General features: G+C 45.5%; 1 protein-coding gene across 5 annotated transcripts in view; it reads right to left on the reverse strand.

Annotated features, from left to right (window-relative positions):
• The window catches only part of LOC132830850 (tyrosine-protein kinase Fyn), a 280,910-nt gene that overhangs the window by 10,869 nt on the left and 254,270 nt on the right, over window positions 1-15,771 (reverse strand). For all 5 annotated transcript variants that reach the window (XM_060848760.1, XM_060848734.1, XM_060848769.1 and 2 more), the window contains 2 exons: window positions 7,356-7,432; window positions 7,109-7,262 (listed from right to left, as the gene is read on the reverse strand). In XM_060848760.1, the coding sequence (XP_060704743.1) occupies window positions 7,109-7,262; window positions 7,356-7,432 (231 nt within the window). The remainder of the gene's footprint in view (window positions 1-7,108; window positions 7,263-7,355; window positions 7,433-15,771) is intronic.

Consider the following 15,771-nt stretch of genomic DNA (forward strand, 5'->3'; position numbering starts at 1 on the left):
CAAGTAAAAGTCGACCTGAGCATTGAAAGCTCCAATAACCTGAAGCAAGCACCATCTTGAAGCAGAAGAGAATCCCATAAAATTCCTTTTATTACTTTAAATACCTTGATAAGATCACCCCTCAAAAATTTATACTCAAGGGAATGCAACCCAAATGTTTGCAAACTGTCTGTTTAATCTGGCTGCTTAACCCCTTCTTCCGAGTCTAATGAATCAGCGTTGCACCTTGTTCCAAGGTGAGAACATCCTTCTTGAGGTCTTGTGCACTAAACAGGACAGGGGACTGACAAGGAGGGGATAAGAAACTTGGGAGATTTTCCAGCCTCCTCCACCATTGATTATAATCTATAATCAGTTAGATTATAGGGGAACTGCACCTTAAATACACCCATCCACCGCCTTTACATATGGCTTTAATTTTACCTCAGGAATGGGCCAGCAAACCTGGAATTTGCTGATAGGGTCAGAGGGGTGCAATGGTCTGGTGGAATTATGAATGGAATTCCATTGGTTAGGACAAAAGGAATCAAAGTGACATGGGTTTGGATTAACATCAGCCAGGAGAGACACAAGTGACCACACTCAATAGGGGAGAAGGGGATGATGGGGATGGGGGAGGAAGTGACCACCGGGTGATGTCCCTGAGGAATCTCTGCAAACTCTCAATCAATTCCTCTGAATTTTGGCATTTTCGATGCACCTAACCATGACAGCTTTTTTTGGCTGAGGAAACTTTTGACTTGTGCAAAAATGTTCTTTCTGGGGTCAGCATAAACAATCTATCTCTAATTTTTAAGATTACCACCACCTCACCCCCACTCCACCCAAACACTTCATCATCTCAAACACCTCAAACAGATCATCCCCTAATCCTCTTTACTGAAGGAAATACAAGCCTTGTCTAAGCCTTTGTGTTGTCATGATAATGTCCCTACTTCTCCTCCACTCAACCAATACCATCAAGCCAGGGGATCAACCCTGGTTCAATGGAGAGTGCAGGAGGGCATGCCAGGAACAGCAACAGGCACACCTGAGAATGAGGTGTCAACCTGGTGAAGCTACCAAACAGGACTACCTTCCATGCTGGACAGCGGGAGCAGCAAGTGAGCTAAGTGATCCCACAGTCAACTGGTCAGGTCTAAGCTCTATCGTCCTACTACATCCAGCCGTGAATGGTGGTGGAGAATTAAACAACTCACTGGAGGAGGAGGCTCCACGAATATCCCCATCCTCGATGGTGGAAGAACCCAACGCATCAGTGCAAAAGGCTGAAGCATTTGCAACAGGCTTTAGCCAGAGGTGCCAAATGAATGACCATGTCAGCCTCCTTTAGCGTCCCCAACATTACAGATGTTAGCCTTCACCCTATCTGATTCATTCCATGTGACATTAAGAGGCTGAAGGCACTGGATGCAGCAAAGGCACTGGGCCCTGACAATATTACTGAAGAGGTAAAAACAATGACTGCAGATGCTGGAAACCAGATTCTGGATTAGTGGTGCTGGAAGAGCACAGCAGTTCAGGCAGCATCCGAGGAGCAGCGAAATCGACGTTTCGGGCAAAAGCCCTTCATCAGAAGTGCTCCAGAACTATCCGCACCCGTAATCAAGGTCTACCAGTATAGATACAACACTAGTATTTACCAAGCCATGAGGAAAATTGCTCAGGTATGTTCTGTCCACATCAGTTCCTCATCTAGGTGTTCATAATGTGTCAGGAAATTGCAGAAGCATTCATTAGTCATAATCTTACAAAGCTCTCTTGTTTTAATGTGTATGCTGATGTTTGTGAGTCTCACTCCATACTGACTATCACTTGTTGAATCCTGCCTAATGGAATACATGCCTGTTATTCCACTCTTGCATTTCCCAGCCCCTAATCAATTTCCAACATGGGTCAAGCCAAATACTCATACATTCTCACTTTCACTGGTAATATCTTATATGGATTCATTCTGTAAAATCATATGGAAACCCTCCACAGCCCGGTGGGACTAGATTGGGTTGGGATATCTGGTTGGCGTGGGTGGGTTGGACTGAAGGGTCTGTTTCCATGCTGTACATCTCTACGACTCTATGACTCTCCTTTGCTGACTGTGGAGATCCGACTGTATTAGTCTGATGTGACTTTCCCACTCTCTTTCTGATCAGCTCCTATTTGCTGAATTGCTCAAGCACTTCATTCATAATTACAGGTTCTTCCAACTTTCCCACATCTGACATTAAACTGAATTACTTGTTCAGCTTGCCTAATTCTGAACTCATGGACCGAGACTCATAAGCATCAATATAAATATTGAAAGAAGAGAGCTTTGAACAATTATGACTGATACTTTTGCAATTTCCTGACACCTACGGTGGAAGACTGAGTTTATAGTGAGACTCCCTTTCTCGGATAATCAGGAATTGCAGAAAATGCCAGTGAGACCCACATCCATAAATTAATTTAAGGGAAAAAAAAGGCTGTCTTCTCAGTTCATTTTCTTTAAAATAAATCACAATTTTTTGACGATATTAAACTTCAGTTGATGAAAGCATTTTAAATTATTTGCTGACTTTTAAATTATTTTGAAAAACAATCCATTGCTGAGAGAGAGGGTGAGATGGCACAATGTAATGTAGTCATTGGACTAATTGGTACTTATGGATACGTTCACATACTTGAACAGATGACCTTCCTTTGGACAGATAAAGGGTCCGAAGATGATTTCATGTTTAAAACGTTTTCCTTTTGGTGTTTGTTGCTCAGCATAAACACGGTGAGCTGAAGGGCCTGTTTCTATGCTGTATGACTCATGGTCAACAGATGCTGTCTCAGTCAATGCCTCTCATCCCATGAATAATAAAAAGGGGCATTTTCATGAAGAATCAATAATACCTGCCTAAATTATCTCAACAGAACCAGAATTATGGGAAGCAAAAAAGCTTTATATTTGATAATAAAACACAGAAGTTCTTAAACCGAAGTCAAAAAGTATTTAGCGTTCCCATCTGCTATCAGAGTCAATCTGTCTGCTGCAACACAGTCTAGGAGACATCAAAGTAGGTATACAGCTCATGTTCAGCAAACTGAAGATACTTTGTTCTTTTCTTCTCCAAGCTTAGTAGCCAGAACTATGACCAAATGATGCTGCAATGGTAATTAGGGGCAGGGTAAAGCCTCGCTTTTCAATTATAGAGTCAGACAATAGGACAGCATGGAAACAGACCCTTCGGTCCAACTCGTCCATGCCGACCAGATATCCTAAATTAATCTAGTACCATTTGCCAGCATTTGGCCAATATCACTCCAAACCCTTCCTATTCATGTACCCATCCAGATGCCTTTTAAATATTGTAATTGTACCAGCCTCCACCATATCCTCTGGCAGCTCATTCCATACACGTACCACCTTCTGCATGAATAAGTTTCCCCTTAAGTCCATTTTAAATCTTTCCCCACTCACCTTAAACCCACGCCCTCTACTTTGGATTCCCCTACCCTGGGGAAAATACTTTAGCCATTCACCCTATCCATGTCCTCATGACTTTATAAACCTCTATGAGGTCACCCCTCAGCCTCAGATGCTCCAGGGAAAACAGCCCCAACAAATCTACTCAATTCTCCAATAAAACCTTGATTACTTCATTAAATGTACCATCCAGGATTCAATAGATAAATGGGTTGATCTTAATCCAAAGTCAACAATTTTACATTATGGAAGAAATACTAAATTCAAGTATTTGTTCTCTGCATTAACCATTTATTTCTGCATTGATCAAGAGTTTTTACTTACTTCTTGCTGATTTAGACTAAAACAGCACATGACTGGTGACTAAGCAGTTTTAGTTCCTTTAGGCAAGTTGAAATAACTCCACACAGGCCGTCACCAAGTCGCCCTTTATTTACACGTAAAGGGGTCCTCAACGCTGATCCAGCCCTCTCGGAGCCAGCTCTCAGAGTGAACAGAACCTCTGACACTCCTGTTTATATCTGTCAGCCAGGGCTCCCTGATTAGACAACTTTAACAGCCCCAAACAGGGAACTCACATTCTATAACGTCCACCTAGCTGACCTCGGTTGCACTCCCTACACTAGTCTACAGGTTTCGACAACCTAGACAAAACATTTTACCTTTCTTTTCAATTTTAAACATTCCCTCTCAGTTCTTTCCTCACCAGATATTCTAGAATCTAAAACTGCAGCAGGGTTTGAGGAAGAGACATTCAAGAGGACGGTTTGTAAGGTGTGGAAAAAAGATGGGTTGTTCAGAAATAGTCAGCCCAGATTTTTAAAGGGAAAATCAAGTTGAACTAACTTGCTGGAGTTTGTTGAAGAGGCAGACTGTTGATGTCGTGGTCATGGATTTCCGGAAGCGGTTTGACACAATGCCACTGCGGAAGAATGTTGTAGGTCATAGAAGAAAAGGGTCAGTAACAACGTAGATTTAAAACAGCTGAGTGATCGGGAGCAGAGGGTAGTCGTCAAATGATATTCCTCAGGATGGAGGAGTTTGTGGTGGGAAGAAATAATCCAAAAAACTGCAAATGCTGTCAACCAGACACAACAACAGAAGTTGCTGGAAAATTTCTGGCAGCATTTGAGGAGAGAAAGCGAGGACTGCAGATGCTGGAGATCAGAGCCGAGAGCGTGGTGCTGGAAAAGCATGCCCGAAACTTCAATTCTCCTGTTCCTCGGGTGCTGCCTGACCTGCCGTGTTTTTCCAGCACCACTCTCTCAGCATTTGAGGAGAGAAAGCAGAGTTAACGGTTCGGGTCCAGTGACCCTTCTTCAGTTTTCTGAGATTTTCCATTTTAGTATTGTAACTCCTCAGGGGTTAGTATTGGGACCCTCACTTTCCCTGATAAACATTAAATGAGTTGGATCTTGGTGTGCAGGGAATTATTTCAAAGTTTCCAGATGACCTGAAATGCAGAAGCATTGTAAACTGTGGAGAGGACAGTGTGAGACTCAAAAGGACATTAATAATGTTGGTGGAGTAAGCGGACAGGTCATGGATGGGTTTCAACTCAGAGAGTTTAGATTAGATTAGATTACTTACAGTGTGGAAACAGGCCCTTCGCCCCAACAAGTCCACACCGACCCGCCGAAACGCAACCCACCCATTCCCCTACATTTACCCCTTACCTAACACTACGGACAATTTAGTATGGCCAATTCACCTGACCCGCACATCTTTGGACTGTGGGAGGAAACCGGAGCACCCGGAGGAAACCCACGCAGACACGGGGAGAACGTGCAAACTCCACACAGTCAGTCGCCTGAGTCGGGAATTGAACCCGGGTCTCTGGCGCTGTGAGGCAGCAGTGCTAACCACTGTGACACCGTGCCGCCCACAGTTGTGAGGTGATGCCTTTTGGTTGAAAGAAAATTGAAGGACTACATGAAATAGGGAATGCAATTCTAAACCGGAGCAGAGGGATCTGGGTAAATATGTGCACAGACCATTAAGGGGAGCAAGACAGATTGAGAGAGCAATTAATAAAATGTATGGTATCCTTAGCTTTATTATTAGGGGCATAGAGTTCAAAAGCAAGGAGGTAATGTTGAACTTGTAGGTGACACTTGTTAGATCTCAACTTAGTTGGTTTAGTTCCAGGCATCACATTATAGGAAGGATGGAGAGAGAGTGGTTCCAAATACGAGGAGCTTTAATAGAAGCTGGAACTGTTTTCCTTGGAAAGAAGGAGGCAGACAGGACTTTGGTTTTCAGGTGTCCAGGAGGGGGGCTGGACACAGTAGAGATGGGAAACCTGTAAACAAAGAAGAACCAGAGAGCACAGATTTGAAGTGATTTTCGCGTGAGGTGACGGAAACATTTTCACAAATGTGGTGGCAGCAGGTTCATTCAGGTGCTGGATGGTTATTCGGATGAAAATAATGTGCCAGGTTAGGGGGAAAGATGAGGAGATTGGCACTCGATAATGGTAACCATTTGAAGAGCTGGTGCAAACACAATGGTCTCCTTCCATGCTGTAATAATTCGGTATTGTCCCTCTCTCTAATGTAGGGTAACTGCAGCATTTCCTACTGCACCCTGGCAAGGATGAATACAAGAGCTGGGATTTGAACTGTGCTCACTTGGTCACAGAATATTCAATGTTATCCCCAATGGCTGAGTAATCCACGACCTATTTCAAGCCCCACCTCTCTCTCCCCCCACACATGCCTAAAACCAGCTCGACCTTCATTCTGCTGCTGTGGCTGACAGCCCCAGGGGTTGGGAGAAGGTGGTTGCAGGGAGGTTCAACTCCTTACAAACGCTATGTTTGATGTATTTACCCTTTTCATTTCAGAAATGGTAGGTTATTAAACTTGATGGTAACAGCTCCTACATCCTCGAAAGTTCAAGGAAGAGGGTCCAACCTACCCTTGTCATGGTGAAGGAAGTGCATGTTATTTACCAGGGAAGAGAAAGCCTTTGAATTGTTTAATGTCTTTCATCAGGATGTCGCTGGCTGTCCCTGGAGGCTGTACAACTGATGGAAGATTTTTGAATATTCCATCACTGTTGGCGTGTAGGAAAGCCCAAAGCAAATCAACAGAAGTTTTTAGAAAAAATTCTAAAAGTTTTTTGTACTCAATATCGTGTTAGAAAATGTATTTCAATGTAAATAAATTTGAAATCTGAAACTGAACCAGAGAGTGCTGGAGGAACAGTAGCTCTGACAGCATCTGCAGAGAGAGTTACAACGATAATATGTGCTTTATTAATGGCTCTATTGATCTGTCCTGCCAACCCTTGTGATATATGTACATAGACATACCCAGAACCCTTTGCTCTGGGATCCCTTTATGAATTGTGCCCCATTTTGTTGCCTCTCAGTGTTCTCCGTTCACAACCAACCTCAGAGTTCTCTGCATTTAACTTCATCTGCCGCCTATTTGCCGACCCCACCAACATGCCAATGCCCTTTTGGAGTTCCACAGTGTTCTCCTCACAGTTCACAACGTTTCCAAGTTTTGTGTCATCTGCAAACTTTGAAACTGTCCCCTGCACACCAAGATCCAGATCAATAATATAAACCAGGGAGAGCAATACTGAACCTCCACTGACCATAGCTCCATGGCTCCTATCACTCAGCCTATCATATCATATCTAGCTCACCTTGACGTGCTGTGTACTCATTGTCTTCAATTAATCTTGCTAATCCAAAGTCAGCAATCTTGCACACCAGATTGTCTCCAACCAGAATATTGGCCGATCGCAGGTCCCTGTGGATGTAGTTCATCCTCTCAATGTAGGCCATCCCTGCTGCAACCTTAATCAAACCAGGTCAGAAGTCAGTGAATGAGGTTATCGACAAAGACCACTAACAAAAACATTTGGGCGCTTTCCAGAGTTTATTCCTTACCTGTGCTGCCATATCCACTAGATTGGGCAATTTCAATCCCCTTCCTTCTCCATCTTTTAGGAAATCTAACAGGCTTCCTGAAATCAAAGACAGGAATAGGTTAAAGGCTTCCCGTGTGAATCAACAATGTCACAGATACGTCTTTTCTAAACTGAAACAACATCTGTGCAATATGAATATCGTTATAGTTTAACACATTTGTGAAGCTTCTGCTGAAATTTGAGACATTAGAAAGTGGCTTTACTATTAGTAAAATATCCAAAATGTTTGTCAGAATTTGACACAGAGCCAGAGAAATAGATATTAGGGAAATCACCAAAGCATCAGGTTGTACAGGAGCATCTGAGCTGAAGGTGTTAGCAGCTGGAGGTACTAACATACACAGGAAATATGAGGAGTAAGCCATTCAACTCCTCAAGGTTACTATCAGTCAACAAGATTTGCCCCAGGAAGCTAAAGGTAAGCGTGCTCGAGAGGACAAAATTGAGGAAGTGCACGTGTTTATATAGCTGCAGGTTGTTATAGAGATATGGATGGGTAGGCAATGGAGGGATTTAAAAACAAGGGCAGAAGAGATGCGTGACTGGAATTTGGTGCAATGTGGTTGTCAAGGTAACCCGGACATCTTTAACCTCTCCTTTTTACAACCTGAAGTCCCCGCCTGCTTCAGGAAGACCACCATTATTCTGCCACCAGAGAAAATTCATGCAGTGTGCCTCAATGACTACCACCCGGTGGCTCTGATGTCCATAATTACGGAGTTCTTCAAGACGTTACTCATGGCTCCCATCGACTCCAGTCCATCAAATTGCCTTGATTCTTTGCAAATCGCCTATCATCATAACAAGTCCACAGCAGACACCATCTCCCTGGCCCCCCAGGAACAGCTGGATAACAAGGCTCCTACTTATTGACTACGGTTCTGTCTTCAACACCATAATTCCAAACAAACTCATCCCTAAGCTCTGAGACCTAGGTCTTGGCTCCCCCCTCTGTAACTGGCTCCTCCACTTTCTGACCCATAGACTGCAATCAGTAAGAATAGGCAACGATACCTCCTTCATTGTAATCCACTACACCAGTATCTCACAAGGCTGCGTACACAGCCCCATACTACTTACACACACACGAATGTGTGACCAAATTCAGCCCCAACTCCATTTATAAGTTTGCTGACAACACCACCATTGTAGGTCGGACCTCAAAGAATGACGAGACAGAATACATTAGCAGCATGGTGTAACGATAATCTCTACACCAAAGTCAGCAAAATAAAGGAGCTGGTCATTGACTTCAGGAAGTGGAGTGGAGGGCATACTCCCATCTACATCATTGGAGTTGAGGTGGAGATCAATGAGAGCGTCATGTTCTGGGAGTGATGATCACCAACGATCTGCCCTGGTCCACCCGCGACAACGCAATGTCCAAGAAAGCACAACATCTCTACTTCCTCAGAAGGCTAAGGAAATTCAGCATTGGTAAGGACTCCTACCAATTATTATAGATGCACCATAGAAAGCCGATCCAATCTGGATACATCAGAGTGTGTTATGGGAACTGCTCTTCCTAAGACCACGAGAAACTATAGAGAGTTGTGAACACAGCCCAGTCCATCACACTAACCAGCCTTCCATCCATTGACTCCATCTATACTTCCCACTGCCTTGGGAAAGCAGCCAACATAATCAAAGGCACCTCCCTCCCTGATTGTACTCTCTTCCACCCTCTTCCATCAGGCTGAAGATATTAAAGTTTGAATACACATATGAACAGATTCAAGAAGAGCTTCTTCCCCGCTGTTATCAGACTTTTGAAAAGCCCTCTCAAATGGTAATTCTGATCTCTCTCTCTCTCTCTGCACCTTCTCTGTGTCTGTAACACTGTATATTGCACTCTGTTCTGCTACCCGGATGCACTTTGTGTGGAATGATCTGCCTGTATAACAGGCAAAACAACACATCTCACACCATCTCAGTACATGTGACATCAACAAATCAATCAGTCAAAATAGAGGAGATTGGTTAGGAGTGGATTGGAACGCGAAGCCGAGAGAGGTAACAATTGCAGGAACAGAGCTGGGGGCAACATTACAGAGGTGGGAATAGGTAGGTTTAACAATGACAATGACATGGAGTTGGAAGGTCATATTGGGATTGGTAATCTCATTAAAGTTGTCAACCATCTGTTGCAGCCTCTGAGCATACCAAGCGGATGGAATAGAGTCATTAGCTAATGAGGATATGAAGACAGTGGCTCTTTCAGTGACAGGAAATTTCTGCTCAACAGAAATTCTGCTTCAGGCATACCTGAAGATGAAGTGTCAACCTGGTGAAGCCACCAAACAGGCCCACTTATGTGCCAGACAGCAGAAGCAGCAAGTGATGGTCAGAGCTAAGCGATCCCACAACCAATGGATCAGATCTCAGCTCTGCAGTCCTGCTACACCCAATTGCAAATGGTGGTTCGATTAAACAACTCACTGGAGGAGGAGGCCCCACAAACATCCCCATCCTCAATGATGGAAGTGCCCAGCATATCCATGTAAAAGATAAGGCTGAAGTTTTCACAGCAATTTTCAGTCAGAGGTGCTGAGTGGATGATCTCAGTCTCCTCCAATGGTCCCCAGCATTACAGATACCAGTCTTCAGCCAATTCAACTCAATCCACGTTATATCAACAACAAATGGTTGGAGATACTGGATACTGTAAAGGCTATGGGCCCTGACAACATTCCGGCAATAGTACTGAAGACGTGCTCCAGAATCTGTCGCTCCACTAGCCAAGCTGTTCCAGTACAGTTACAACACTGGCATCTACCCCACAATGTGGAAAATTGACCAGGTATGCCTATATGTAAAAAGCAGGATAAATCCAGGTTGACAGGGTTGTTAAGAAGGCAAACAGTGTTTTAGCTTTTATTAATAAAGGGATTGAGTTCCGGAACCAGGAGGTTATGCTGCAGCTGTACAATGCTCTGGTGTGGCCGCACTTGGAGTATTGTGTACAGTTCTGGTCACCACATTATAAGAAGGATGTGGAAGCTTTGGAAAGGGTGCAGAGGAGATTTACTAGGATGTTGCCTGGTATGGAAGGAATGTCTTACGAGGAAAGGCTGAGGGCCTTGAGGCTGTTCTCGTTAGAGAGAAGGTTAAGAAGTGACTTAATAGAGACATACAAGATAATAAGTATGGGGACGGCAAACACGAGGGGACAAAACTTTAAAGTGAGGGGAGATAGGTATAAGTCAGATGTCAGAGGTAGTTCCTTTACTCAGAGAGTAGTAAGGGTATGGAATGCTTTGCCTGCAACGGTAGTAGATTCGCCAAGTTTAAGCGCATTTAAGTCATCATTGGACAGGCATATGGACACACATGGAATAGTGTAGGTGGGATGGGCTTCAGATTAGTATGACAGGGCGGTGCAACATCGAGGGCAATACTGCATTGTAATGGTCTATGTTCAATGTTCTAAATCCAACCCGGCCAATTACCGCCCTATCACTTTACTCTTGATCATCAGTAATGTGATGGAAGGTGTCATCAATCGTGCTATCAAGCAGCACTTGCTCAGTGACACCCAGTTTGGGTTCTGCGAGGGCCACTCAGTTCCTGACCTTATCCTCGATGGGCATCAATACTAGAGCTATAGAGTTATAGAGGTCTACAGCACAGAAAAAGGCCCTTCAGCCCATTGCACCCATGGCTGATCAAAAACAACCACCTACCTATCCTAAACCCATTTCCAGCACTTGGCCTTCTGTACCATGGTATCACATGTTGACAGTATTAATGTGCGGAGGTATATATTGTGTTACCAACAGTATGTTACAAAGGTCTTTTCTGGGCACATCAGTGCCTTAAATTCCAGGAGCACTTGTGTATTTGAACATTATGCGGTTGATAGGAAAAGTCTCACATTAAAGGCCCATTTAATGGTTGGAGAAAGCAATGCAAAATCCATCTCTCAGGGAGAGGCACTAAAATTAAAAACTGGAGATGGTGTGGGAAAGTGTCATTGATAGCGATGACCAACCAGGACCGAACTGAGTGGCTAAATGGAGCTCTGTTCTTATCTTGTTCCTGTAGCTGGAGGCAATCCAACCAATGCCAGCTGATTAGGAGGACAACCAGCATAGAACATAGAACAGTGAAGGCCGTTTGGCCATCGATGTTGTGCTAACCTTTTATCCCACTCTAAGATCAGACTAACCTATATACCCTGCATTATGCTATCATCCATGTTCCTATCCAGGAGTTGCTTAAATGTCCCTAATGTATCTGATTCTATTACCATTATTAGCAGTACATTCCATACCAGTCTAGTTCAGTTGGCTGGATGGTTGGGTTACAGAGCAGTGTGATGCCAACAGCGTGGGTTCAATGCCCATCAGTGGTCTGGGGTTACCATGAAGGACTCTCTTTCTCAATCTCGCCCCATGCCTGCGGTCTGGTGGCCCTCACCACCAGTTGCTTCTCTCTAATGAGAGAGCAGCCCCTCTGGTCTGGTAAGACTACAGTGTCACAGCAACAACAGCATTCCACACACCCACCACTCTCTGTGTAAAGAACCTACTGCTGACATCTCCTCTCAACCTTCCTCCAATCACCCTCAAATTATGCCCCTTCATGATAGTCCAACCTGGGAAAGAGTCTCTGGCTATCCATTCTATGCCTCTCATCACCTTGTACGCCTCTATCAAGTCACCATTCATCCTTCTTCGCCCCAATGAGAAAAGCCCTAGCTCCCACACCCTTTCTTCATAAGACCTGCCCTCCAGTCCAAGCAGCATCCTGGCAAATCTCCTCTGCACCCTCTCTAAAGCTTCCACATCCTTCCTATAATGGGGTGACCAGAACTGAACACAATACTCCAAGTGTGGTCTAACCAGAGGTCTATAGAGCTGCAGCATAACCTCGCAGCTCTTAAACTCAATTCCCCAAAGCCAACACACAATTCACCTTCTTAACAACCCTATCAATGTGGGTGGCAACTTTGAGGGATCAGTACCTTGAGGTTGTAATTCCTGTACCTAGACTGATAGGGTGATGCCCTCAAATATATTCCTGTGAAGATCACTGGCAATGTGGGCACTCTGCCTGATGAAGGAGCAGTGGCTCCAATAGCTTGTTATTTCTAATAAACCTGTTGGACTATAACCTGATGTCGTTTGATTTCTGACAAAAATCCGTTTCACTTTGGGGATGGGGACAGGTTTCTGAGTCAAAAGCAGACTTGTGGTGATAACTCAATCCTTGGTGTCCAACAGCGGGAGGCTCAGCCAGACCGTGGATTTGTAGCCGATCACCACAGGGTAGGTGGCAGAAAGCCACCAGAAATGGAAAGCAAAGGCAGATCCAAAGCAATTTGGGTGAGCTGCTCTTTCACTCACAAGGACAAACAGATAAATCTACAGAGTGCTGCAGTTTTAGCAAAGTGAGCATTTGAACTGGAAGGGGTTTTGCTGGAGCAGATGAAACACAATTATGCTGTACATCATGTGAAGGTCTTTAAAACAGTATTGCTCATACTAGTTTTACACATGAACGGCAGTCATTCCACCATTTTGTGATCCTGATGAAATATTCTGTCAAACACATATCTTTGTGCTGATTTTGCTGGGCTGCTGTTACCTCAGCACCCGCCTGTCTGCCACACAGTGTTTGCGGTTTCTTTCTGAAGGGAGTGAGGTGCGAGAATATTAATTGCACTTTCTACCGCAACTATAGGGAGCTACAGGGAGAGGCTGAACAGGCTGGAACTGTTTTCCCTGGAGTATCGGAAGCTGAGGGGTGACCTTAAAGAGGATTATAAAATCATGAAGGACATGGATGGGATAGGAGAAAGTGAGGGCTGCAGATGCTGGAGATCAGAGCTGATAATGTGCTGCTGGAAAAGCGCAGCAGGTCAGGCAGCATCCAAGGAACAGGAAATTCGACGTTTCGGGCATAAGCCCTTCATCAGGAATGGGGATAAACAGACAAAGTCTTCTCCCTGGGTAGGGGAGTTCAGAGCTAGAGGGCATAGATTTAGGGTGAGAGGGAAAAGATTCAGAAGGGACCTGAGGGATAACTTTTTCACGCAGAGGGTGGTATGTGTATGGAATGAGCTGCCAGAGGAAGTGATGGAGGCTGGTACAATTGCAGCATTTAAAAGGGATCTGGATGGGGACATGAATAGGAAGGGCTAAGTGCTGGCAAATGGGACTGGATTAATTTAGGATATCTGGTTGGAATGGCCAGGTTGGACCGAAGGGTCTGTTGCCGTGCTGTACATCTCTATGGTTCTGGGACGTCCTTTCACTGGGGTTCACAATACATTTTTTGAATTGTCACCCTCAGGCATGCACCAGTCCCCAGCTGCTAAACCTTGGGCAGTGCTGTCGATTCTCCTCATGGTGGCTCCTCAACGTGATTGCATGGCTGCCAGCTAACCCTCCTCACCACCTCCTGACTCTCTGACAACTCCTCACCTCCTCCTGACCCTCCTCACCTCCTCCTGACCCTCCGACACTTCCTCACCACCTCCTGACTCTCTGACAACTCCTCACCTCCTCCTGACCCTCCTCACCTCCTCCTGACCCTCCGACACATCCTCACCTCTTCCTGACCCTCATCACCTCCTCCTGACTCTCCGACACCTCCTTCTGACCCTCCGACACCTCCTCACCTCCTCCGGACCCTCCGACACCTCCTCCTGACCCTCTGACACTTCCTCATCACCTCCTGACCCTCCGACACCTCCTCCTGACCCTCCGACACCTCCTCCTGACCCTGCGACACCTCCTCACCTCCTCCTGACCCTCCGACACCTCCTCCTGACCCTCCGACACCTCCTCCTGACCCTCCGACACCTCCTCACCTCCTCCTGATCCTGCGACACCTCCTCACCTCCCGCTGACCCTCCGACACCTCCTCCTGACCCTGCGACACCTCCTCCTGACCCTTTGACACCTCCCCCTGACCCTTTGACACCTCCCCCTGACCCTCTGACACCTCCTCCCGACCCTCTGACACCTCTTCACGTCCTCCTGACCATCCGACATCTCCTCCTGACCCTCTGACACCTCCTCATCTCCTCCTGACCCTCCGACACCTCCTCCTGACCCTCTGACACCTCTTCACCTCCTCCTGACCCTCTGACACCTCCTCAACTCCTCGTGACCCTCTGACACCTCCTCATCTCCTCCTGACCCTCTGACACCTCCTCATCTCCTCCTGACCCTCCGACACCTCCTCCTGACCCTCCGACACCTCCTCCTGACCCTCCGACACCTCTTCACCTCCTCCTGACCCTCCGACACCTCCTCACCTCCCGCTGATGGTACAGGCATTATCACAGGGAGCTGATCGCCTCAGACCGATGCCCTAACATGCCTCACAGATAATCAACATATTGCACCTCATCAGTGCTCTCAAAGCAAGAAAGGTGATGAATGGTGGAATCCCTCAAGTGGAAGCAGGCCATTCAGCCCATCGAGTCCATACTGACCCTCTGAAAAGCATCCCTCCCAGTCTCATGTCCCCAACCCTATCCCTGTAGCCCAGCATTTCCTGTGTCTAATCCACCCAGCCTGCACATCCCTGGACAGTATGGCCAATTTAGCAAGGCCAGTCCACCAAACCTGCAAAACTTTGGACTTTACTGCTGCTAGGGGTTCATTGTTTAGTGTCAAAAGAGACAGCCTATAATCACTTCATGTTTTTAGACAAGGGTAAAGTTTATTCTTAGAAAAAGGATTTTCAACTGTCCAATCCATAGAGATTTTGTTCTTGCCTTTTTGTATGTGTATCACATCCATTGCAATAACGCTCTTGTGATGACTATGTTTGGTGACAGAGTCCCTTGTTATGTTTTGGAAGAAAATCCTCAAAATACTCATGAAGGAGGCCAGAGATGTGCTTAACATCCCCACCAGTGGTCAGGCTGGTCCTACCCTGTGGCATCACCTTCCCTGGACCTCTGAGACAACTGCATAGACAAAGGTGTGGATGCTGGGGGGGACCAGCACCTTCCAACAGAACAGCAGCCAGCAATAATGCAGAACAGAAGGCAGAAAGTGTCTATTCAGTCCGCTGCTCGAGGAAACATGGTGAAGAATTTTTACAAAGAAAAATCGTTCACAGGATGTGGACTTTGCAGACTGTCTTGTGGAAAGATAATGGAAGGAGGCAAGAAATTGTGCCCTCCACTTCAACAGTCAATAACTAATCGATGACTTTCTTGCTGTGAATAGATTTGCAAGGTTTGCTCATGACTTTATAAAACTGCTTCTGGGAGCACGACAGTACTGCCAATTCGAGAACAATGGAATGGATTATTTAATGGGCAAGGACTCTGCCAATTTGCTTGTAATTCTTGGTTTTAAAATGTGGGAAGTATTTCATCAGAGACTTCACAACAGATTTAGTTTTTCTGA

This window comes from Hemiscyllium ocellatum, chromosome 3, assembly GCF_020745735.1.
Source record: "Hemiscyllium ocellatum isolate sHemOce1 chromosome 3, sHemOce1.pat.X.cur, whole genome shotgun sequence".
Taxonomy (NCBI): domain Eukaryota; kingdom Metazoa; phylum Chordata; class Chondrichthyes; order Orectolobiformes; family Hemiscylliidae; genus Hemiscyllium; species Hemiscyllium ocellatum.